The 25,262-nt window shown below is 46.5% G+C and overlaps 1 protein-coding gene across 2 annotated transcripts in view; it reads right to left on the bottom strand.

Annotated features, from left to right (window-relative positions):
• The window catches only part of SNX17 (sorting nexin 17), a 214,892-nt gene that overhangs the window by 75,854 nt on the left and 113,776 nt on the right, over window positions 1–25,262 (bottom strand). For both annotated transcript variants that reach the window (XM_086928164.1, XM_086928165.1), the window contains exon 5: window positions 6,554–6,664. In XM_086928164.1, the coding sequence (XP_086784290.1) occupies window positions 6,554–6,664 (111 nt within the window). The remainder of the gene's footprint in view (window positions 1–6,553; window positions 6,665–25,262) is intronic.

Below are 25,262 nucleotides of genomic sequence, written 5' to 3'. Positions count from 1 at the left end.
TGCTATACTGATCATCATCAGCATCATGAGGTGGTGTATGTTGTGGAGAATGAAGAAGAGAATTTTGAGGTGAAATGTTTGAAGGGACAGCAAGAGAGGGAAATACAGGAGAAGGGTGCATAGGAGATGTGGCAGAGTCGTCCTTCTTGACAGGCACTGGAGGTGTAGGTGCTGCATCTGACTTTCTCTTCCTGTGTGGTGTGGTGGAAACCGGTCCGGTTTCTGGGTCTATATATATCCTTTTTTGCAAAGGATCAGGTCGAAAAAGAACTTTTTCAGAAATTGCTTTCGGCGCCAATTTTTTCGGCTCCGGGCCTGGTTTCTGCTTGTCTTTAGTCTTAGGAGTTGTTGTATAGTCCTTTGGCGTAGTTTTCGGCACCAAATGTATCGTTTTCGGCGCTGAGGCTTGGTTCGAGGGCTTGGAGGCATCGGTAGCAGGCTTTGTAGGTTTTGGCACCGAAGATTTTGGACTGGAAGCTGTTTTGGTCGGCTTGGAAGAGTCGGAAACAGGCTTCATTGGTTTTGGTGCCATATTGTCTTTAGGAGTCAATGGCTTCTGGGTCTTTTTCGGAACCGGGACCGGTTTCGGTGCCGAGGGAGCTGGTTGTATAGGCACGTGCGATTTGCTCGGTATGTAGCTACCGGAAGGCTTTAATATTTTCTTCGGAGCCGGGCTCAATGGCAGGGCTTTCGAAGCAATGTCTCGGTCTCGACTGGGCCCCGAAGGCAGAGTTTTGACAGTAGTCTTTGGTTTAGGTGGTGGGGCTGGGGTAGGGGCTGTCGTACTCACGCGGTGACCTGATGGTATGGAGTCATCCGAGTCATCTGAGTCAGATACGATCTGGAGATCATCAGAATCTTCCTCGGGAACACATGGACCTTCGTCGAAGATATCCACCTGTTCCGGAGGTGATCTCTGCATTATGCGTCGACGGGCCCTCCGATCTCGAATGGTCTTCTTGGATTGAAAGGATGCACAAGCTGTGCAGCTCGACTCGTCGTGTTCCAGTGAAAAACACAGGTTACACACCTCGTGATGGTCGCTGTGTGGAAATTTTGCTCCACACCCGGGGCATCTTTTGAATTGTGTCCTTTCCATGAGGTGTAGGCCTCACCGCGTGGGTAGGCCCGACGGCCCGCGTGGACGATCGGAATCGAAGTGATGAGGCATATTGAAGTCAAAGTTTGTTTTTAGAAAGTTTTGCGCGTCGAAGTCTTTGAAAAGTAGATTTTCGAACTGGAGCGGAAAAGTTGCACCCGAACCCAGTGGCGGAAAAAAACAATCCAAGGATGGAGCCGTTGCTCATGCGCACTTTCGTCCAAGAGAGGAGTCACCTATCTCATGACTACAAAGACTTCTTCCAAGACGACAACAACATGCAATCATCCGAACCCAACACCAGGTGGCGATCTAATGCTACGTGTACAATCTGCAACTCATATGCCTCGAACATAGGTTTTTCAAGGTCTTGCAGGTCGGGGCAGCTTGGACGGGTGTCGCTGTGCAATGGCCCCTAACTGGAGGCTTGATTGGGGCCAAGGCAGCCTCTAGGGGGTCGAAAGGTGTCAAACATGAGAGCAGAAAACAAGGGTCGGTGCCTTTTTAGGCAAGGCACAGGGGTCGATGCCAGACTCTAAAGGGAGTGGTATTCAACCTAGACTAGTGGGCATTTCGAGGCTCAAACACCTCGGGTAGACTCATGGAACAGGAAGTGGAACAAGGGCTATGGTTGTGGTCTTTATCCAGGGATCGGTGCTCTGCATTCCACAAGTTCCTGATCCCCGAACTCCAACTCAGAGGCATCAGAAGATCAGACCGCTGGGCCATGTTACCCCTTCTGCCATCTGATGGCCCGATGGGTTTGCTTCTTTCCCTTCCACTCGAACAGATGCAGTGTCTCCAGCGACCCTTGCTGCTGCATTTTATGGTGTGCTCAGGGACACTCACATCAGTGCCAGATGGTCTTATTGCATCTTAACACTTTGCATACAGCTTCATTGTGTTAAGTTGACAAGCAAACGTTGCACATCCTAAGTTGATCACCTCAGTAGAATTTGGCAGAATTAGAAGGGTGTTCGTGTTCTCTTGGTAACTCCATCGCCCTCCCCCCCACCTAAAGTCATGCCCCAAATACGACTCAATTGCTCAAAGGGCCAGTCTCAATGCCACTCCGTAAGCCTGCTCAGTCATGGTCGAGCAAATATCCATTGTTTCTAATATCAAAGATTCCAATTGCTGGCACTGAACATAGCCATTGTCTGTAGGATTGTTAACCTTTGCTGTGGTTGAAGTCCTGGTAGCTGGCGCCGAAGATACATAGTCAGTACCAGAGATTGTAATCTAACATCCATGGCAGAAAGGGGGAAAAAATATCTTAACTTGAGTGTTTGTCCTGGTGCATTGGGAGCAGAGGGATGGAGCTCACAACAGATCTAGTGACTCGTAAACAACTACCAAGTTTAGTCTGCATGGACTAAAAAGCAGTGGCCAGATCCCTAAAGCGGTGACAATGCCAGTAAAGGCGAAAGAAGAGTGGAATACAAACTTTAAGCACAGTTTGTCCAACCTACAATCATGACATGCATGGAAGCCAACAGTGTTCAGTGAATGTGCGATCAGAAGACCAAGAGGCAGCTTTAGGTTTGGCTGCGAATTGGATGTTCCATATTAACGCTATTGTTCCCCCATCCTTACGCGTGGAATGTATTGTAAGAATGGTGTGTAGTGTACGCTTGCCTATAGCATAACATTACTTATTGCATTTATCTATCAAGCTCGCTAGACCTGCATTTGAGACAGGATTAACTAGACAGCAATTTCTATGGTCTTCCTAATTGAACTGAGAATTGTCCGTACAGTACATGATGGCCCTTTGGTCATCTAGAGTATGTAAAACTCTTTCAGCAGAAGATTTAGGCTTTGGGAAAAATATGGTAAGTCAAGAGATTGATTTACACCAACACTGCACGGTCCTTGAGTACTTGTATCAAAGGCTCTTCAATTGAAAGAATTTGAAGTTTACGGACTCTAAGGGAGTCAATAGCGACCAGGATTGGAACATGCAAAGGCCCAAAAGGCTCCCCAATTAACGACGAGTAAGCTATATAAAAGTCCAGTCAGTCTTCTATATACACGTGCATCACAATCCAATCTGCAACAGCAGATTGGCCTTATGCAGTCATCATTTTGAAGTGGTTGCATAACATATATATGGAGAGGTGGAAGATGGGGTGAGTGATTCGCCCCTTTTGGAAATCAAGGATTAGAATGAATACACCTCTTGACCTTCTTGGTGCACAGGTACTTTTCCATTGTGTCCTTCAAGAGAAATGCTTTCACTTTGTGCAACAAGAGAGAAACATGCACCATGTTTTCAGCATGGGGTGCACTAAACCACACTTCCGCTGTGGCTGGGCAATTTATTCTTCTTTGAATAACTGCTTTGGGATTCAATGTGACTAGCGACACATCTCCTGGCATCCACAGTGTGCCAGGAAACAGGCACCACCTCAGATTCTTTTCACCACTGGTTTCAGATGAATCTTCAGAGCTCATTTAGAAACTGCACACTGACAACTGTTTTGACACCGAAAGTCTCTAAGCCAAAGAATGGCTCCTCAGCATCAAGCAGACTCTTCAAAAACAGCACAAACTAAAAAGCAATTGCGCAGGAGAGCCTGGGGCTAGGCACACCTCTCCAACTGCACCAATTTAGGCTCCCCTTCCCATGGACTCATTTAGGCATACTGCTCACCGCAAATTCAAATTGCCACACCTCCAAACACACTACCCCAACCTGGCTGGGCCTAAGGATGCCAAATCAGTCTACCTTTGCTGTGCTCAAAAGTGGCCGGGAGGGTGCGGGGGGGAATAATTTTCTCCCTCACAGGCCTGGTCTAGCAGCACTGAGGAGATAACTGAGGGCATACTTCCTGTCTTGTTACAGAGGGTAGAGGAAAATCATATCTGGCAGCTTATAGCTACCACACTGTGGCCCCCTCAGAACCAAACTGTTGAAGTAGAAAAAGGGGATAAAAAGGTTCAAAACACCACCCGGCCCAATGTTGAGAGGGGAAATTTGTACATAAGTCATAACCCTGCCCTAAGGGAGGGAGCTTTTTTCTGTACCCACCTATCCTAAGGTAAGGGAGTATAAGGCATTATAGTGGTCCTGTGGTCAAGGTCCGCCTGCCATGCTCAGAAACTGAGTAGACATTGAAAAGGACTAGGATAAAAATACTACCACTCGCAGCAAGGGGGAGACAAAGTGGCCATCTCCCTCGAGAGAAAACACTTAATACTCCTTAGAGCTTAAGCAGCAGAGCACCATCCAATGGCAATGACAGGGGCAAAGGAACTACTTAGTATATGGACTAAAATCTTCTGCCCAATCAAAGGCTTTAGAGAAGGGCTGGGGAGGGGCGATGTTGACCTCAAGTCTTATGTATATCTGAGCTGCAAAATGAATCTGTTGACGCTACCAGTTATACGGCAGAGAACAGGATTTGTCATAAGGTTTTCAAATTAATTCCGCGATTGTCTGCTGTCTCTCCAGGTGATTGGAACAGAATTACTGGATCTTCGTGGCAAATAGTAAAACATAATCTAAGTTACCACCTTTAGATTGAGGCACAATACTTTTCTTACACCACTGGTCAAGTGGTGTCCAGCGACCAAAGCACAATTTCTTTTTCTGTAATGAGGAGTACAAGAAAAGGTCTTCAATCACTCATGATCTAGCGGCTGTTCCCTTTACGTGCTTGAATTTCAAGACAATGAGAACTAAAATGAAAATTAAGACCTGTGAGTGCTTTAACCCCTTGTCTCATGAGGTCCACGTAGAAGAAGGTCAAAAAAGTCTTCAAGGGACACCCAGTAAGTACATATCTAACAAAACACCTGCTGTATTTCAGGGAACAGGTTGAACGCTCCAAGCAAACGTGCTTTCTAAACGAACCTGCTGTACTTTCACGAACAAAAGACTCACCGGACGACTTGACCCCCAGACGAACCAAACTATAAAGGACGACTGGTGTTCATCGATAACAGGCTATTGAAAACCCTAACTTCTTGGCTCTCATCCAGAGTTTATGTAGGAAGGAACCCGTATACTTACTCTTAACATAGCAACAGCATCGATGTGACCTTGCTCTAAACATAGGAGCTGTATCCAGCTACCTTGGTAGATTGTGAGCTACAGAAATGCAAATTATCAATACTGTATTTTGTCACAACTCATGTTCCCACTTGCATTAAACATTTTTGAATGTGACAATCACTCACACGGCAACATCAAAGCACGTCGCTAGATGGACAAAGAAAAGAAGCCAACTTTATAATCTACTCATCTGTGACCTAGAGATCTTGATTGCAGAGCTCCTGAAAACAAACCAGCCCTAAACAGAGGCGGAACACACCTAGTTAAGTAGAAATCTGAAGAGATGTCAATGTATGCATGGCCTCTTTTCAGGCTCGCGCTGAAAGCACAGGAATGGAATAGTGAAAAATTATTGGACCTTCTATGTCAAACAAAGAGGCAAGGCCACAAAAGAAGTAAATGTGTTTGATATAATAAAAACTAAAACTTAAAAAAAAAGCCCTCTAAACATTTGATGGAGCGTATTTGTAAAATTTGCTGTCTAACACCACCATAATTACATATTTCCGTCTCCCTCCTCACGATAGACTTATTTCTGTAATATGGTCTGAACCAGAACCTACACACCACACTGTACTTTGTGCCACACCATGTATTATTTTTACTATGTAAAAATGATGTACATGCAGTGTTCATGGTATGTAAATGGCACCACTCCGGATTAAAGGTAGGGTCAAGTTTAGGGATTTTAGGGTAAATAGGAGGCTTACATACAGGGTTAAATATATCGCGACTGGTAGGTTTGGGTTTACAATTAGAATAAGGGGTAACATTAAGCTTTGGATTAGTGCGTGTAAATGTTGCAGCGAGTGGTAGAGTTAGGATTACAGTTCATGTACAGAGCTTGTAGTAGTGTTGATATAGCGGCTAATTATTGCATTATATAATACTATGTCAATGTTCTTGCTTCTGTGCACTGAAGCGGGAATGTAATGGCTTTCAAGAGTAGAAAACACAACTACGTAAATATTCCCTATGTGCAGTGCTCCCAGTATGTAAATACACTACATATGATATCCTCAATATGTAAGTATGTTCTGTGTGCGAGTTCATTGTCTTTGGCAGATCATTACCAATCTTCAGTGTACCACTGTTACAAACACCCTGACTGTGCACTTATCACCACATTGATAATACAAAATAACACTTCCAGATGTGTTCATGGTGGTCCTGCTGCAAAAATATATTCTCTGTAAAGCAACCATCTGCTCCTCTGCGCAAGGTCTGCACTGCGTTAATATACCCAATCGCTTTGGATGATTTGGATGAATCCAGTCAAATAAGAGCTTCTGAAGCCTACATTCAGAGGACAGCACTACATCGGTGAGGGTCTGCTTCATCTATGGTAGGAAGTCACCTTTATTGCAGAGCTGCCAGATACATTTTTCACCTACCTCCAGTACTTCTTCCGTCTGGTCAGATGTAAGTATTGTGACTTTAACTTTTTGTTCATTTGAAAGTGATACCTCCAACTGCACTTCTCCAACTGGGATTTGCTGTGTCTCCTGTGGGTACAAGAAAGGTACTGAGGAATCCTACTGTCAAGACCAGGCATAAATAAAAATGTGTAGGCGATGACTGTAGCAATGGCATGCATGCATACAACTCCACCTGAGCAGCACCTCAGAATTTTTTGGCAGAGAAAAAAAAGAGGAAACCAATTACTTGCTTGTACTAACTGCTCTCAGAAACTTGTGGTGTAGGCACTATCCCACTTTTTAATTCACCCTTGTACAAAATAAAATAAAAAGAGGTCTCTTTTTACAGTATGAAATAAAACTTGAATTACATTCATTTAAATCAGTCAACTTAAAAAACTGCATGTCCCCAATCTTCTGCTCTAAAAGAAAAGGCTGCTTACCTCCAGTGATGCGGTTTCTGTTCGAGACTATCTAACCACAAATTCCCCGCCGTAGAATATTCCCCAGATGTCAGACTGGATCTGGAAAATCGTGAGCAGTACCTCTATGTGGCGGTAAGTGGTGATGTCTATCAGCTCAGCGTTGGGTGTGTCAAAGTGATGTGCGCAGTGCCTTCAGTTTCTTTCATGACCATTTCCGTGCCAAAAGCGTAGCCCTACGTTAGACTCTGTATGTAACCAGTGAGCAGAATATAATAGGATGTTAGGGTGAAGAGCACTTTTTGCAGAAAGAGGAGGGTGGAAGAGTATGTGAGTAATCTGAGGTTTGAAAGAGTCTATCAGAAAAAGCATTACAAAAGGTAAATGAGTTGTTGTTCTAATAGAGAATTCTAACCAAAGGTTACCCACCTTAGAATAGGTACCCAAGCAATACCTCCCCTGAAAACGCCTACCCTGACGGACCTGGCCGTCCAAACAATGGTGCTTCATGAATGGGTGGAATGACACAGCTTGGGAAAAGTACCGGACAGGTACCCCACATGCTAAAGCACTAGTAGCGGCTTTGGCCCTGGTGGAATGGCTATGCTAGCCCCCCGAATGCTGATGTTTAGCTAATGAGTACCAAATTTTTATAGAGTACAATCCATCGAGAGACCGTCCGTTTCTGCACCGGCTTGCCCTTTTTTCGCTTCAATGAAGAGCTGATCATCTACCGGATATTCTTTGGTGCAATCGGTGTAGAAAGAGAGCTCAACTTGGGACTAGGCAGTGGAGTCTCTCCTCTTTAGCATGTTGTTCTGGCCGATATGACAGGAAGTGACAACCTCCAGCAGAAAAAAGCATGTGTTTCAAAGATCAGTTTGGGTAAAATCTGGTGTACGGAGGGTTAACTACAAGAGCTTCAAGTCAGAAGTCTGAGCAGACAACTATGCAGAGGCTTAAATGATGAGCGCATGAGGTACGTCTACACTAAATTAAGGTCCCCTTGGGGCATGATGAAGAGGTAGGAGGGGGACAAATGTTACAAGCCTCTAAGAAAACGTGTCACAAAAGGCAGCATTAACAGGGAGGGCTGATACAGCGACCGCAAAAAGCAGAAGTGCCCAAAAGGTAACCTTTAACGATGACCATGGCAAGTCTGTGCTGGGATAGGATTTGTACAAACAGCAAAATCTCTGACGTGGCCGAAAGTGGGCCACCATGTAGGAGCACCAAGCTATACATTTTTCAAAAGGGCAGGTGTATACAGTCTTTGTTGAGGGACGACCTGCTGTCAGAATAATATCGCAGATCTCAGGAGACAGAGCAAAGGCATTCAACTGTCTACGCTCCATCTCCACACATGAACATGGAGTGTGCATAGGTTCTGGTGTGACAGAAGGTCCTCCCAAAAAGGCAGCCTGATCGTCGGAAAAATGCTCAAGCTCAGGATAGCAAACTCTCCTTGCCCAGCCTGCAGCCACTAGATTGACTTGAGACTGGTCGGTCCCGATCTTCATGAGAATTCTGGGCAAAGGCGTACAGGAGTCGTGAGTTCTAATCTAAATGGAATGAGACTCCGAGCGAGAGCCTCTTTATAAACTCCAACGTGCAGCACGGCTGACATGACCCACTCTCATCTTTGGCAAATAGATCGATCCAACGTTTCATCCCCTTCTTGGAAGGGGCCTTGCACAACCTCTGGTAGTAGACGTCATTCATGTTACTCAAGGCATTAGCAGCTCAGTTTGTGCACACTAGCGTTAGAAGATCCCGCTAGGTGCTGCACGACTCGGAAGATGTCCTGTCACTCCAGCCAGGTCCAAAGTCACAGGGCCTCCTGACACAGAGTCTACAACCCCACTCCACCCAGTTTGTTGTAATACCACATGGAAGTAGACTGCCCTGTGAACAGCTGAACCAGCCTTTCTTTGATGGATGAATGGGAGGAAGACTTTCAGTGCCACGTAGATCTCCCTCGGCTCGAGAAGACGGATGTGTAGCTGGGGACTACACTGAACACCAGAGTACTCTGATCTCCACATCTCCCAAGTGGCCACCCCAACCCAGAAGCAAAGCATCAGTCATCACCGTCAACTCCAGGAAACAGGAGTTTGACGTTGGTCCAATCACAGTTTGTTAGACACCTCTGCAAAGTAGCTGAAATAGCAACCACCTCCTAATTCTGGCGCAGACACCTTCTCGATTGTTCCTTTGGCCAACAGAACCTACACGTCCCGATGGCAAAAGAAGAGATGGCCCTGTATTAGCTATTCTGGGGAAGGTTGCAAAGTCAGACGGGGTTCCACTAAAGGAAAGGCGTAACCCCTTCGAACACTTTGAAGCACCCACTTTTCTGAAAAAATCCTCTGCCATTTGGACAGATGTTTGATTCTGCCTTCAACAGCATGAAAGTGCAGTGCTGTGAACGGCATGCTAGAGGGGCGGGGCATTTGACAAGCTGGTGTTGGTCCCCAAGTCCTCTGTGGGAGCTGTGTCCACATCGACAATTACTGGGAGGCCTTGGAAGTATGGCTGGCACTGACGCTGCTGATGGGAACCTTTACCATAACCAGAGAAAGGGCAAAAGGAGGAGTGCGGTGGGCGCAATACCAGGGAGGAACCTTAAGTTCTGATGGTAACTGGATACTCCCGTTAAGGGCTCAGGGCTGAATCGACCATATCACTGAACAGGCTAGCGTCATTGAAGAAGAGCATGTCCATCAATGCCGACTGGACATCCCACGAGAAACCAGTTGACAGGAGCCAGGAATGGCAGTGTAGTGCCACTGTGGAGGCAATAGTCATGCCGAGTGAATCCGTGACATTCATCCCACACCAAATGGAGAATTAATTTTGCTTCATGGCTGCTATCAGTAATGGCTGTTTCAGTATGACTCTGGCCTCTTCCAAGACTATGGGTAGCACTTGCATGCCCATGCTGCACAAGGTATGAGCGTATCAGCCCAAAAGGCATACAGTGACCCCGGATAGACTTGCTAGGTTGGTAGAAATAAAGATTCTCTTTGGAAGAGTGTCCAGCCTTTTGTATTTTCAGTCTTGGGGAGTAGTAGGGAACACACTGGGATGAAGTTTGGCGGTCGAAGCCTGCACCACCAAGCTCTTGGGTGCTGGGTGCTGGGTGAGGAAAGGCAGGTCCCCAGGAGTGGAACAGTGGTGGCAGTCAATCATCCTGTGAACTGGAATACTTGTGCAGGGCTTGGACCCAAGTTCCAAGGAGAGTGTCCATGAAGGCAACAAAGAAGGACAGCAGGGGCTCAGAAGAGGACAGCTCTGGCTTAAGCATCTCAGTTAAGACGTTGCTCTCAAACTGGATGGAGAGAAGCTGCAGGTCAAGGACCTCCACTGCCATCTGCCATTCTCACCCCATAGCGAAGGGCATGCTTTTCTCCATAGCAGAACCTGGAGAAGAGACCAGGCCAGAATCTGGAGTTCTATCCAGTCCACTGGCAACTCCCATCTCCTCGTACCAGTTGTCTTGGTAGGTATGGGCCATCTCGTCAGAGAGGTCAAAGATCTGGTAGGAAAAGTAATTGCACCTTCACCAAAGTCCAACTCCGCACTAGGCCTGTCAAAGGCGATGAGCAGCATGTCCAAGCCAGATGGTTTATATGGGCCAGATTGCGCTGGGGTCAACATAGAGCAGCACAGATCCATGTTGTCAGTTGGCACTGGTGGCGTCAGGATCAGGAGGCCACATTCTAGCTTGGGCCTAGTCAACCGTGTTGGTCTACATTTTGGAGGTGGATCAAGAGGACCCAGCTGGCGTTGGGAGCAGGCTCACCAGCAGTATCCCAGCTGAGACACCTCTCTGCTCTGTGGGGATTGAAGGCGTGCCAGAGAAAGCCAGGGGCCAAAAAATGGAGTGCATTGCCATATATAACTCGTTAAGTTGGGCAAGGGTCGCTCTGAGGAAGTCAGGGAGGCACAGATGAGACCTGGCATCCAGCTTCGTTGGGGGAGTACAGGAGCGGGCCCTAGAGGCACAAGACAGGTGAAATGGGTGAAGTAAGCATGGACTTCTTACTGTGCTTTTTTGACTTACCCGAATTCAATGATGACGACTTGGACTTCGAAGAAGACAGAAAGCAAGACTGGCTCAGTGACTGGGCCTTAGACCTTCCTCAGGATCTGGAACACCAAGGCTTCTTGTGCCACGTGTAGGAAACTGGTTCTGTATATACTATACCAAAGTAAGGTATAGTGTGCACAGAGTCCAGTGGACCACCAAAGGCTTACAGAGATAAAAGTAGATAATACCTTACTCTCTATTTGTGGGAGTGTGGGCGAGCAATAAAACTTTATCAGAGGGTAGTATTAAGCATTTATTGGACACACTCAGACAAGAAATGGTGTCACACACTCAAAGACTGACCTTTGACCAATTTGTTTTGTATACATAAATTATTTAGTAGTAGTTTATTACTAGAATCAAGCAAGGCCTGGCACAGGTAAGAGTAATAGTACTTTGCAAGAATAATGCAGTGGAAATGCAGCTGAATGCAATTGGTTACAGGTAAGTCAAATGGTCATAAACAGTTGAATTGCTATACAGTTACTTTGTAATTACCTTTTGAGTAGTTTGTTGGATTACTTTTCAGATTACTTTTCTTAGGGATGGGTACAGTGGGTACACCCCCTATTATGGCACCCTCCAGTGGGAGGGAGGCATAAGCCTCACTGTGGTTGGCTGGGCCCCCCCCATCTTCAAGATGGCGTGGACTCAGAGTTGCGCTTCACCTCGCCTCCCCACCTGAGGGATGGGGTTGGCAAAGGTGGGCACACCTAACTTATCTTGGTTTTCCTGCCGATTCTGCCACCCAAAGTGGGGGTCAGAACCGGTGGGGGCCAGTTGCTGGGTAAAGCAAATGTCAAAGGTGGCAAGCCTTAGAAGCCTCCCCTTGATGGACCCTGCCCATTCTGGGGGAGGAGGCTTGGCACCGCTGCCCAGGATGTGCTTTGGTTCCTGGCCCCGAGAGCGGGAGGCTCTCAACCCAAGTTCCATAAACATGTCTGGGAGTGGCAGCAAGAGAGCAGCCAGTCAGCCAGGATTCTAGAGTTAGGTTGTTTTTCAGGTGGCATCTCTAAGATGCCCTCTGAGAGCATTTTTCATTAAATCCCACACTGGCATCAGTGTGGGTTTAATGTGCTGTGAAGTTTAATACCAAACGTACCAGATTTCAGTGAAGCCATTATGGTGCTGTGGAGTTCGTAATGACAAACTCCCAGACCATATACTTTTTATGGCTTTACTGCACTTACGTCTTACGAATAGGCTTACACTTTAGAGGAATGTAGAGGTACAGGGCTCATGCTCCTGTACCATCACCACTGGCATAGTGCACTCAACTAGAGGGGTGGCTGACCTTGGTCATAGGCAATGGGTTGTAGGCATGGGGCACAGGGATGTGAGCCATGTCGACTCTTCACTTTTCTCTGCACCAAAACATGCAGCCTGCAATGGCAGTGTGTGTTAAGGTACAGGACCTTGAAGGGTGGCACTAAAAGTGCTGCAGCACTTCGAGACCTTCTTTGGTCACAGGGTCCTCGGTATCTAGGGTATCTTTTATAAAGGAATTAAATTTGGCCAAAGAGGAGCTAATTTGGGGGTACACGGTTTTAGAGAAAGAACATAGGCCCTGGGTATCTGGTTGGCAGGAACCCAGTGCACATTCAGTCAAAGAGCAACAATGTCAGGCAAAAAGTGGGGGGCAACAAAAAGGGGCACTTTCCTACACTGCACTGCTAAGAGATGAAGGACTCATTCCCTGATCGCCATCGAGTGCATTGATAGACAGTCGGTACAGGCCCTTGATTCGTCGTCTGATCCACAACACACCAAGAGGGGGGGTCAGCAACCGAAATCGGTCTATGACACTCCACACTGGTTTGGTAGGGGACATGTTCCTGGCACGCTGGGAGCAAGTTGCTCAAAACGTTGACAAGAAGTCAAAAAAAGATGGTCAAAACATGATATCGGGAGCTCTCCAGTTCCGTGCTGTTGGCATGGAAGCAATAAGAACTGATGTCAGTGCACTGTGGTGGCTTCTATGTAGGTACAGTGCATGTCACTTTCAATGCATACAATACCGGCATGTGAGACTACTGTAGTGTGAAGTGTCATTGTGTACAGGTAGTCCGGGGCAGAAAGGGCTGTGCAAGGACAGGTTTGACCTGCAGTAGGGGCATATATAGATCGCTCAGTAATATTTACTGGAAAATATATAGTGCTTTCACTGTATTGTATACATAAGTGAATGTGGCTTAAAGTGCAGTTTACCTACACTTAAGCCTATACATTCCACCAATGTGTCAAACTGGGAAAACATGCATGATTTAGCAGGTTTCATTAACATACATATACATCTTAAGGGACTTTCAGAACTGTCCTATTTATCTGGCTCAGCTAATAATCAGATTCCAGGCCTTTGTCCCACCCGCTGGGCCACGTTAATTACCCAGCTCCCCAGAGTATACAAAGGCTTCCCCACACAAAAAGAGCAATTAACCAAATTCCTGGGAGGGAAGGAGTGGGGAGGAAAATCACTGTGCCTGGGCTGGGTCACCCAGGCTTACTGAACAAAGGAGGAAACCAAGACATCTAGAATCAGCACACGAGGGGCTCCGCTTTAAAGTTTAGGTGGGAAAGCAACTAGCAGTAACGTCAGCTCGGGGTGGAGCCGAGACCCTCTGAGGCGCTCTAACAGAGAAAACTTGACAGCGCCATATTGCATTGCCCTAGAGAGCCAAGTAAAGCTGGACTAAAAGCTTTATTTACAGCTGACCCCTCAGGACAAAGGGTCTACCAGAGTCAGTGATGCTAGACCCCTCATGCCTCTGGAGCACCAGATGGGGAAAGAGGTGGACTCTACTGCCACTAAAGTATTCTGTAAGATGGCCAGAAGGATGTGGGGTAGTCGCGGTCCATGCAGGTAACAGTGGTGGGGCGGTGTAAGAGGGGATTCCGAGGGACGATTCCAAGAGAAAATTATTTAGTTGTCCATCTGCATCGTCCCTTGGAATGCCTCCCGCTACTACCTGCATGGATCGCGGCTGCTGTGGGCCTTGAAAGTGCGGGCTGGACTTCTGCTGGCTGGTAGTGAAGGAGCTGCGCCAGTAGAAGAGGAGCACCAGGATCCAGGTTGAGAAGAAGGCTGGTGCAGAGAGCCAGTATATACAGCTCCGAGCAAAGTGCACAGTTATAGAAACCAGGAGTCTAGCGCTCACTACCAGGAGCAAAGCGAGCCAAAGATAGGGAAAAAAATCAGTCTAGCTGCACCCAAGATATGCACTTCCTAAGATTTGACTTTTGATTTAAGAAAGTAAGACTAGATTGTGTGGGGCTTCGCCGACATTTGAAGATAACCCTTTGGGTTAACCAGGGCCCAATAGACAATGCACATACATTTATGATTTTTCTGGTGAGAGGGGCATGAGCGGGGCCCAACAACAATGTCCTGGAGGGCCTATTCCCCAGGACAAAAACAAAGAACAGCAAAGACCTAGGGCTATTCTGGTCACCAGAACGATGTTTACTTCGCTCGGAAAGGAAGAGACACATTAGAAAAACACCCCGGGAATAGAGCAAGGCCACACCAGCTGGGTCGGGTGCATGGTTGTACACAAGGGTTTAAAAACGAAGAAGTGGTCCGCTTGAAAGCAAAACGCTGTCGGGGAGAGATCTATATCACCCAAGGACAGGCAGCGCATTATTTAAATTCACAAACTGGATATAAACAAAGTTTAGTGAAAGAGAGGAAACCTGATTCAACATGAAAATGACTCCCAGCCCCAGATGACCTTGAACCCGATGGATTTCGAATAGCCCTAGTCCTGAAGAGGCCAGAATCGATTGGCTGAAACGCGTCGACTTTAAAGAGACACCAGATTAAAAAAAACTTGATTAATTTAAATAATTTGTTGGGGGATTTAAAAGATACTGGGTTTGAATAATATATACCTGTTGTTTCCCTCACATAAGTCTGTTAGATCTCTATAGGAATGTCTTGTTTATTTTTTCAGTGAGACATCCTAGTTTTGAAACAAAGGGCTTCTCTTGTATATATATATAAAGAATACATGTATATACAAATGTGTTTGAAATTGAAAATTAAATATATAAAGTAAAAAAACATTTAAGTAAAATTCTAAGGCGTGGTGCGGTTCATGACGAGACATGAGATTGTATGGAAAAAATATATAAAGTGTGGTCATAGTAATATGAATACTAAATAGGGAATACTTTGTCTTTATTCCCTATTACTACAACTAAGAATATAAACCGTAGAACCAAGGTACCAATTTCTTATAAATTGAGTCTTCTTTACCCAGGTACCGTTTGGATTAATGGGTTCCCCCTGTCATTCATAAAAGAAAAATAACAAGTAGCTACTGCTTTATGAAAGTGGTGACCCACTGGATGCAAGCTAGCCTGGCTGAAGAGGGGTGTTACCCCGAAACCAGTCCCAGGATGCTGGATTCCGGCAAAGGGAGGACCTGGCTTGGCAGTTCGGGCTGGACTGTTCCCATGAGTCACAGGGTCAAGACTGATTTGCATATGGCCATGTCTGACCTGGGGTGGCAGAGTGAGCAAAAGAACAATATGGATTCAAATCAGATCTGTGACTGGGGGCGATTGTCTGAAAATTGTCAGCGCTCCGTCCATCATCTTATTGTGTTTGATCAGAGTACTATCCTAGATGGTGCGGAAACCCACCTCATATTCATGTTCCTTTACTACCTTGGTAGTGCCCTCTTGCACAAAATGTGGCAGTAGAGTAGAAACATCCTTGTGCATTCTCAACATTATAGCTTCTGGAAAAAACAATATTTGCGTCATTCCAGGTATCTGCTATAAGTCGATTGTGGGACTCCCTGCATATTGTTCTCTCTCTACTTCCTTTTTCTCTGAAATCTCCGATTTCTTATTTCCTTCAAATCAAAAATGTTAGATTATAGCTGACAATGTTAATTATCATTTAGAAATTAAACCTGATACTACTGTAGCTGAAGATTTGATTTAGTGGAATAACTGAGCTCTCCATCTGCTGACAGTGTCCCACACATCAGGCCGGATATACACAAGAAATGCATCTGCTTTTATTTCATTTCATCTGATCGAAACCAACAGGCCATGCCGATTGCACATACACTTGCCCTTTATTGCAACAGAAACAAAATGAGAAACACACACGTTCCTCTTGATTTAAGAAGAAATATAAAGATCTGGATATCAGAGGCCCGGTGCACAGAATGTAGATGGCACTTCCCAACATAGTTCCAGCAGTAAATTATATCAAATGAAGCTTTTACTTTTTTTGCTTACATATTGTTCTGATTATTTGCATAATGCACCAGACCAGAGAAAACTGAACATCCTAAGTGATCTTGCGTTAAACTCTACATCAATGATTATTGCCTCACCTCACACACCTAATACATCCAGATCAGTCGGGATTTATGCCACACAGGAGTACGGCGATGAGTCTCAGACGACTGCATGGTGTGATGGCGAGGGCCCCATTATTGACAGAATCTGCAGCAATCCTCTCGCTGGACGCCAAAATGGCGTTTGATTTGGTAGAATGGCGTTACCTCTTCGCGGTCCTACAACATATGGGTTTCGGCCCAAAATTCATAGCATGGATTAGGCTACTGTATAGAAACCCTGTGGCGCGAGTGACGGCAAATGGCCACATCTCGAGAGAAATACCGCTAGCAAGGGGTACGAGACAAGGTTGCCCGCTCTCACCGCTACTGTTCGCCTTAGTGCTGGAGCCCTTGGCCACTATCATTAGGACCACCCAGCTACTGCGGGGCATAAACTGGGGGGACAACTGGGAGGACAGAGTGTCACTATACGCGGACGACATGTTAATATACCTAACAGACCTGGCAGTGGGAATTCCAGTATTATTGGCGCTGTGTGAGCGACACGGTGTAGCTTCAGGTTATAAAATCAACTGGACGAAATCGGTGCTTTACATGCTGCACGGAACGCCGCCACACTTAAGTGGGGACTGCCCTTTAATATTGGAGACCGTCTCCTTCAGATACCTAGGGATCCAAATCACACGAGATCACATGGCCTTTCAAGACATGAATCTAAGGCCGCTGCTAGACAGATTAAAAGCGGATGTAAGACATTGGAAGACCCTCCCGTTAACATTATTGGGCAGAGCGGCGCTTTTCAAGATAATGGCGCTGCCCCGTTTCCTCTATGTCTTGGAAAACACACCGGCGTTGGTCCCATTGTACTTCTTTAGACAGATATCAGGTCAACTGTCAGGCCTATTATGGGGAAATCGACCAGCTAGGGTCGCGCAGGTGAAAATGATTAGAGACTGGTACAGTGGGGGGATAGCATTCCCAAACTTGGAACTATACTATTGGGCGGCTCACCTCCACGCCCACCGGACAGGCCACGCCCCCTCGCGCACTTCCCGATCACTGCCTATAAAAATGTGTCCATTCAGGAAGCGCAGCGGACGAGCGCAGCGGGCGCGACGAATGCGCGCCAAAGGCGCGCATAAGGCAAGCTCGTCTGCGCTCGTCCGCGCCGAGTCCGGGCCAGGGGCCATACCACTTACTACCCAGGCAAACCAGACCCTGGCCTACAGCTCGGCCGCCCTCCACGACCTGAGACCCATGGAACATGACTGTCAAAGGTACGCTCTTGATACCACACCCCTTCCTGCCAACTGTCCAAAATGCAGTGCTGCCCTCCCCACAAGGCAGAGAAAACCCCCACGCCACGAATACCGCATGCTTCTTTTAAACTGCAGATCCCTCCCCAAACACAGGTTGGAAATATCCCTCCTACTAGAAGAACGCAAGCCAGACGCACTGTTCCTTACGGAAACATGGTTAACGTCTGACTCTGACCCCGATGTGGTTGCCGCTCTCCCCGCTGGTTATCAAATTACTCGTCAAGACCGCCCAGATGGCAGAGGGGGAGGACTAGCAATTATAGTAAAAGACCAATATCGCTGCCGACTCATCACGGAAAACATCCCAGATTGTGAAAACTTAGCTTTCGCGCTGGAGTTTTCCCCCAACCACTGCCTCTCGGGCACCCTGATATACCGCCCACCCGGCCCTCCGAAACAATTTCATAGTAGTCTCCCAGCAACAGTAGCACCTCGCATCTGCGCTGCGGCCAACTTCATTGTGTTAGGTGACCTTAATTTACACTTCGACTCACCATCAGACGCAACGGCCACTACCTTGACTGACGACCTGGCCGCACTACAACTTATTCAACGAGTAAACACTCCTACCCATACAAAGGGACACCTCTTGGACCCAGTATTTAGCAACTGCGCGGAGCTATCAACTGAACCCCCTCTTCCCCTCCCCTGGACTGATCATTCCTTGGTGCCCCTCACCTGGCTCACTGAGAAACCCATTCCCCCTACCCCCTCGATTAGATACGCGAGATCATGGGCACGGATACAAGTAGATGAATGGACAAACAAACTATTGGAAAATCTCCCCTCAAATAATGAAGACCCTTGTCTGGCAAACCAGGAATACGAAAGCTGGATTTTGCACTCCCTTGAGACCATTCTCCCCCTCAAGAAATCATCGGCTAAACGTTCCCACAAAACAGCCCCATGGTATACGGAAGCCCTTAGAGAAAAAAAGCGACACTGCCGAAAAGCAGAAAGAAAATGGCGCTCAAACTACTCTATGGAGGACAAAACCCGATATCGGGAAGAAATAAAAACCTATAAAGAGGAGATAAAAACTGCCCAAACAAAATACTTCTCGAATAAGATCCTAACCTCAACTTCCAAACCCAGGGAAATTTTCCAAACCCTGCAGACCCTGATTAAACCACCCCCTCCAGTGTTCACGAGGAGAAATCAACTGCCCAATGTAACGACCTGGCAGAATTCTTCTCGGCCAAAGTGAACAAAATATACACTTCCTTCCCAACCAGCACTGCCTCCCCGTCACCTCATAACAACAACGGAGGTTCAGACCCAGAGCTAGCCTCCCCACCCACGCTCGACCACTTCACCTGTATGGACCTAGAAGCAGCTGAATCCACAGCTCGGAAAGTGAAATCCGGCTCACCAACAGATCCGGCCCCCCCAGAGACAATGTTACTTGCATCCCAGACGGTTCTACCCATCATCAAGAATCTAGTGAATGCGTCCATTGACTCTGCCATTGTTCCTCCTGCCTGGAAAAAGGCAATGGTTCGAGCACTAATAAAAAAGCCCCATCTAGATCCCTCGGACTTTGCCAACTACCGCCCGATCTCACTACTCCCCTGGGTAAGCAAAATTGCGGAGAAATACATCAATCTCCAATTGGTCAACTACCTGGAAAGCAATCAGCTGTTAGACCCTACCCAGACAGGATTCAGGCCTAAGCATGGAACAGAGTCTGCCCTCCTTATGGTCGTCGAGGAGTCCAGGAAAACCATCGATCAAGGAGGATCAGTGGCAGTGGTCCCCCTTGATCTTAGTGCGGCGTTTGACACGGTCAGTCATAACACCTTACTGAACCGTATAGCAAACGTCGGCATTGTGGATAAGGCCTGGCTCTGGATAAAATCCTTCCTAAGCAACAGGTCGTTCCAGGTGTTTGACGGACAAGCCGTCTCCTCCAGCATACCTATGAAGTGTGGAGTCCCCCAGGGCTCCTCTCTAAGCCCTGCGCTTTTTAATATCTATATGAGGCCACTGGCTGAGGTAGTTCGTCCGTATGGAGTTAAGATCATTTCCTATGCGGACGACACACAGCTGGTAGTCTCCTTAGCGCAGGAAGCCCAACATTCTCCATCGGGGGGACTAACCAAATGTCTGGAGGAGGTGAAGTCCTGGATGACGCTGTCCTCACTAAAGCTGAAAGGGGACAAAACGGAGCTCATGCTGCTAGGCCCGGCCGATCCGACCCTCTTCAAGTCATTATGGCCCACCTGTCTAGGCCCCCCCCCGGTTCCGAAAGATAACATCAAAAGCCTGGGGGTATGGCTGGACAGGAATCTTACCTTTAACACCCAGGCCACAAAGCTCTCCGCCACCTGCTTTGGACTTCTCCGGACATTGAAGAAGGTCCTCCCCTTGCTCCCAATGGAGGCTAAACAAACAGCTATTCAGGGCATAATACAATCACGCCTGGACTCAAATAACGTCCTTTACCTGGGAGCCCCAGAGTACACATTAAATAGATTGCAACTGGTGCAGAACCGTGCGGTCCGCACCCTACTGCAAATTCCACGAAGAACCCCAGTCAGAGAGGCACTGACCAGCCTTCACTGGCTGCCAGTACGAAAAAGAGTCACCTTTAAAGCAATATGCATCGCCCATCAGGCCTTCTGGGACTCGGGCCCAAAAACCATGCGCAGCCTAGTCAGCCAATACCACCCAGGCCGTGAACTACGTTCTAGTCAGGCTTTTATGGCAACAGTCCCCAGAATCAAAAGGTCTAGAGCAGGCGGAAGAATGTTCACCTTCAACACCTCAAAAATCTGGAACCTGAGATCTAACCCCAACCTTGCCTCCTTCCGCAAGTAACTTAAAACCCATCTATTCAAATCCCCGTAATCATTTCAGCCCCTCCCCCCTCCTCCCAGTCTCTGTCAGCCTTATTACACCCCCCTCTGGTTCCCTAGCGCTTGGACGCCCCAGGGCAGCAATTGCGCTGTAGAAATGTATTTTCATTCATTCATTCATTCACCTCAAGGTGATCAACCAGTGGGTACACGCACCGCAGGATGACCCGGCATATTTAGCAGACAGACGGCAGCTAGGCAAAATTGGTCGGCCCAACTAAACACACAGTGACACTATGGCACAAAGCCCAAACATGACTGAAATGGGAGGGTGTGATTACACGGCTTACACCCTTGTGGGACTCCAAATCCCTGGGTAATCTGAGGCACAGCAAGGGCTTTACCCAGTGGGACAGCATCGGGATCTCCACGGTGGGTGATATGTGGACAAAGGATGGGGTGGTTCCGTTCGAGACCCTGAGAGAGCAATACGATCTGGGTATTACTGAGACGTAGCGATACATACAGATCAGACATGCATTAATGACTGCAATTGAACCAGGCACTAAGGTCCCGGAGTCGGCTCCATTGGAAGACCGACTACTCACAAATTACATGGAAGCCAGCGCCCCTTCCCTCACATATCGCAAACTGTTAAACAATCTACCCGACCCGTTGCAGAAACTGAAAGAGAAATGGGAGGACAAGATAGGGGAGTTAGATGAGACAAATTGGAATGCTGCAATGGCGTCACCTAGAGAAGCTGGAATCTCGGCGAGATTCCGACTAGTACAATTTAAAATACTACACCGGGAATACTACACACGCACTACCCTACATAAAATCCAGAGGGCAGACCACCCTTACTGCTTGAGAAATTGCGGAGAAGAAGGCACACTGTTCCATACCCTATGGTCCTGTCCCAGCATGGTAGATTACTGGAGGTGTGTAATGCGCACTGTCGCCCAGACTCTACAAATCCCGGTCACGCCTGACCTTAGAGTATGTTTGTTGAATGTATGGGGCCCGAACAACCTGACACCACACGGGCGGCAGTGGGTGGTTATCGGAATGATGTTAGCAAAGCGGGACATAGCGCAAAAATGGGGGGCATCAGCAGCACCGACCTTAGCGCAGTGGTGCAGAAACATGGACATGGTCATGATGGTGGAGAGGGCGGTATATCAACAAAGAGCTAATCCACGTAAATGGAATAAAATATGGTCGCCATGGAACACATATAGGGGGGAGCTGTGTGAGCCAATGCCAGAGAAGGAAGATATGGATAGTTCAGAGGAGGAAGATGATATAGAGTAGGTGTGGGAAGGGAGGTGGGGGTACACAACAGCAGGAAGAATCCAGGAACTCCCGTGCTCTCCTGGCATGGACAATAGATATGCGAACTGTGGGATACAAGGCCTTAACCGCTATACTGCTACAACTAAATAAGGCGATATATATATTGAATGCTGCTGAATGTCCAATCTATGAACCTAAAAGTTGAAAGTTATGTAGTAAAACGAAAAGTTGCGCTAGCGGTCGGATGTGGCTAAATGTTGAAGCTACACCAACGAATGTATACTACTGCCAAATTATCTGTCTTGATGCAACAATAAAAACAAATAAAAAAAAAAAAACTCTACATCAATATCAAATTCCAACCAGTTGTTTCATATCAAATTGTCCTTATATTTATTTAAATCGAAAACTGCATGTATTGAGATTCAATATAGGAAAGTACCGCAATGCCCTCCGAGCAGACACAAATGTAGTAAATGACACTGAGCATGGGCTTCCTATTACCAAGGGACCCAAACCTGCAGCTAACTGTAAATCAGCGTATCACGCCACCGACTCATTCGCTAAAACGGCCATAGCTTGTAAATCTGCTTCTCTGAAAGATCGGATTCTGTAATAAATTCTCAAACTGAATGTTTCTTGAGTTTAAGATCCTTTTCAACATCACAGAGCTCTCATCATGATATTGAGCCTCTGGAACTTCAGCAAGGGACTGTCAACCTCTATTATTAAACCCCACACTTTATCCTGAAGACCCAGCTAACTAAGGGGACATCACACTTTAACCAAAAGCAACAAAGACCCCGACAGCACTGCGGTCTCCTAACTCTTGGACCACTTTGATTTTTTCCTATTTTGGATGATGCCCAGGGACGCGTTTGCTCGTGCAGAAGCACTGAGTCAGCTCTAGTAACAGTTACAGATGGTATTCGCATGGCTGCCAACGGTACCCAGGCAAGTGCCATTTATAGCTCCAGGTCAGATTACTGCATTCAGGTATTGCTCGGAACCACATCAAGAAACTTCAGGTGGCGCAACATCGAGAGCCCAGAGCTGTTCTACTTTCCTCTAGCATTACTCCAGCCAAGTTCGCCCATAAATGTCTTTTTGGATCTTCACTAAACTTTCCTCAAATGAATATAAACAAATATCTACCCTAAACTAACCTTTATTTTCCCTGTAACAGTCTTCTCAGAACCCCTCCATCTAGAAAAGCCACCTCTTGAGGGAAAGCGTTCACAGTGCCTGGTCTCAAGCTTTGGGATGGTCTGCCTTCTGATCCAATCGATATCTTTGCATCTTCTCTTTACTAATGAACTCTTTCTTTTATGTAGCAGACCATCGCCTTGAGACCTTTGGATCTAAAAGCCCTTTGTAAATCTGAAATACAACAAAGATAGTAGTTGCTCATTACAATAGACACTTTGTAATCTAATCTTAACAATAATGGATTTATTACCCTAACGGCTGCCGGCAGCTAAAGCCACCTGCCTCAACTGTATGATTCAGTTGTGTTCAACTACCGTGCCAAGTCAGTAGGGCAACGATTTGAAAGGAAAGCAGATAGGCTGACTTACTCATGCGGATGGCAAGCGGAAACTAACTTAGAAATGTGGGAAATAGACTGCTGGCATTGTCCTACTCACCAAATTTGAAAATGCGGCCATGAATATGGAGAATACAAAATGACAACATTCATAATGAAAATGTGCTTCATTTTAGATTACAATGTGAAGACTTACAACAGGATCCATAGAAGCGAGTACTTTAAAGCAATTTGTTTCCGGTCCAGAGACAAATTGTTATAGTCTCACCCCAGGAGAAACCTTCGAGATGTGAAAAAAAACCTTGTTTGATTTGGTTTTGTGGCGTTTATGTTTAACTTCTTGCTCCATCGCTGTTAAGTGGAACACCCACATAAGTTTCCTCGTCGAATATAAACCGCTGCTGAAACGCTTCTGAATGAGAAGGTTTGTGCTACTGAATGGCATTTCCACAAACTGAGGTAGAAGTTACAGCCCCTTCATGGAGGGCTTGGAATGAATATGAAACTGATCAGAGTTTAAAAAAGGAATACTATAGGCTTGTGGTTCCCAAACTTTTGTCTCCTGAGGACCTCCATTGAGTCACCACTAGAAGCCGGGGACCCCCAAGCAATTTGTAGGATTTAAATTTCAAACATTAAAACAGTAATTCGAAAAAAACGAACACACGTGTGCACACAAAACAAATAGTCAAAATACTAATGATTTTAGGGGAATATTTACAAGCCCCTATCACCATGGAAAACCACTTTTTGCAAGGTTCCCATGGCGATAAGGGCTTCGCCTTATTTACAAGGCTGCGTAATAACGCTGCCTTGTAAATAAGACCCCCTTTCACCCAATGCTTAGTGTTAAAGGGGTGGGCAGTGGGTGTTGCATTGCAACACCCATTGATTTTGACGCTGCCCCCTATTTACAAGGGCAGCATAAATGGGAGGCAGTGCCAAAATTGAGACCAGGGACAACCGGGTCTTAACTTGGCGAAACAAGGAGAAATGCTTAATTTCTACTCGTTTTTGCATAACGCCTTGGATTGTTTATCTTCAGGAAGGTGACCATTCCTGCACCTCAACAATCTTTAAAGTAAAATGCCATTTTATAACTTTCGTGTGTGCCTCATTAAGCAGCACACATAGAAGTGACAAAACAACACTTCAAGATTGTTTAAGGTCCCCCTTCCTGCACATAAACTATCTTCCCTTGTTAAGTGTAGCACAAGAGCAGGGGAAACACAGGGCTGCACCATGTTCTTGTAAATTTGGTGAAGCCCTGCGATTCTGAAGTGGCAGAGTGTGTTAAGCCAAGGAGGCTAACGACACTCTTCACCACTTCTGTTGTATTTTATATTGAAAGAATTTGCAAGAAAACAAAAAAAGTTAATGGGAAGGTTGGTGCTGCATCTCCTGACTAACTTGTCAATGGTTGGCTTTATTTCGCAGTATGAGGCTCCTGCTCCTGCCAGGGACAGACTGGAAACCCAAAGCAGCCCTTGGCAAATGATTTCAGACCAGTCCCCATACGGTGCACACAAGTTCAGTGAGTGAGCATGACCACGACAAAGGGGACTTTGGGTGGCTCTCACCCCAAATAATTTAGGAAACAATGGTGCAGTCTACAACACATAATTATATATTGAATTGTAGTAGCTTTTAAAGAATAGTAAATGAAACTGACAATGCACCAGAATACGACAATTTTTTGGGGGGTTCTTCAATGATTCCCCCACTATCACCCTCCAACAGTGCTTCTCATTTCTCCTTAGCCCGCTCTGTCACGTGTATTTCATTTTTTATAGCATCGCTCATACCATTGTTGGATGTCAGAGCACTTTACATCTCACACACATATAGAGACAGTGAATCATACATGTAAGTCAGTGTATATTAAATGTT

The sequence above is a fragment of the Lissotriton vulgaris genome, chromosome 6 (genome assembly GCF_964263255.1).
Source record: "Lissotriton vulgaris chromosome 6, aLisVul1.2, whole genome shotgun sequence".
Lineage (NCBI taxonomy): Eukaryota > Metazoa > Chordata > Amphibia > Caudata > Salamandridae > Lissotriton > Lissotriton vulgaris.
Note: the sequence above shows the minus strand (reverse complement) of the source record. Positions and strands in the feature narration are given on the sequence as shown.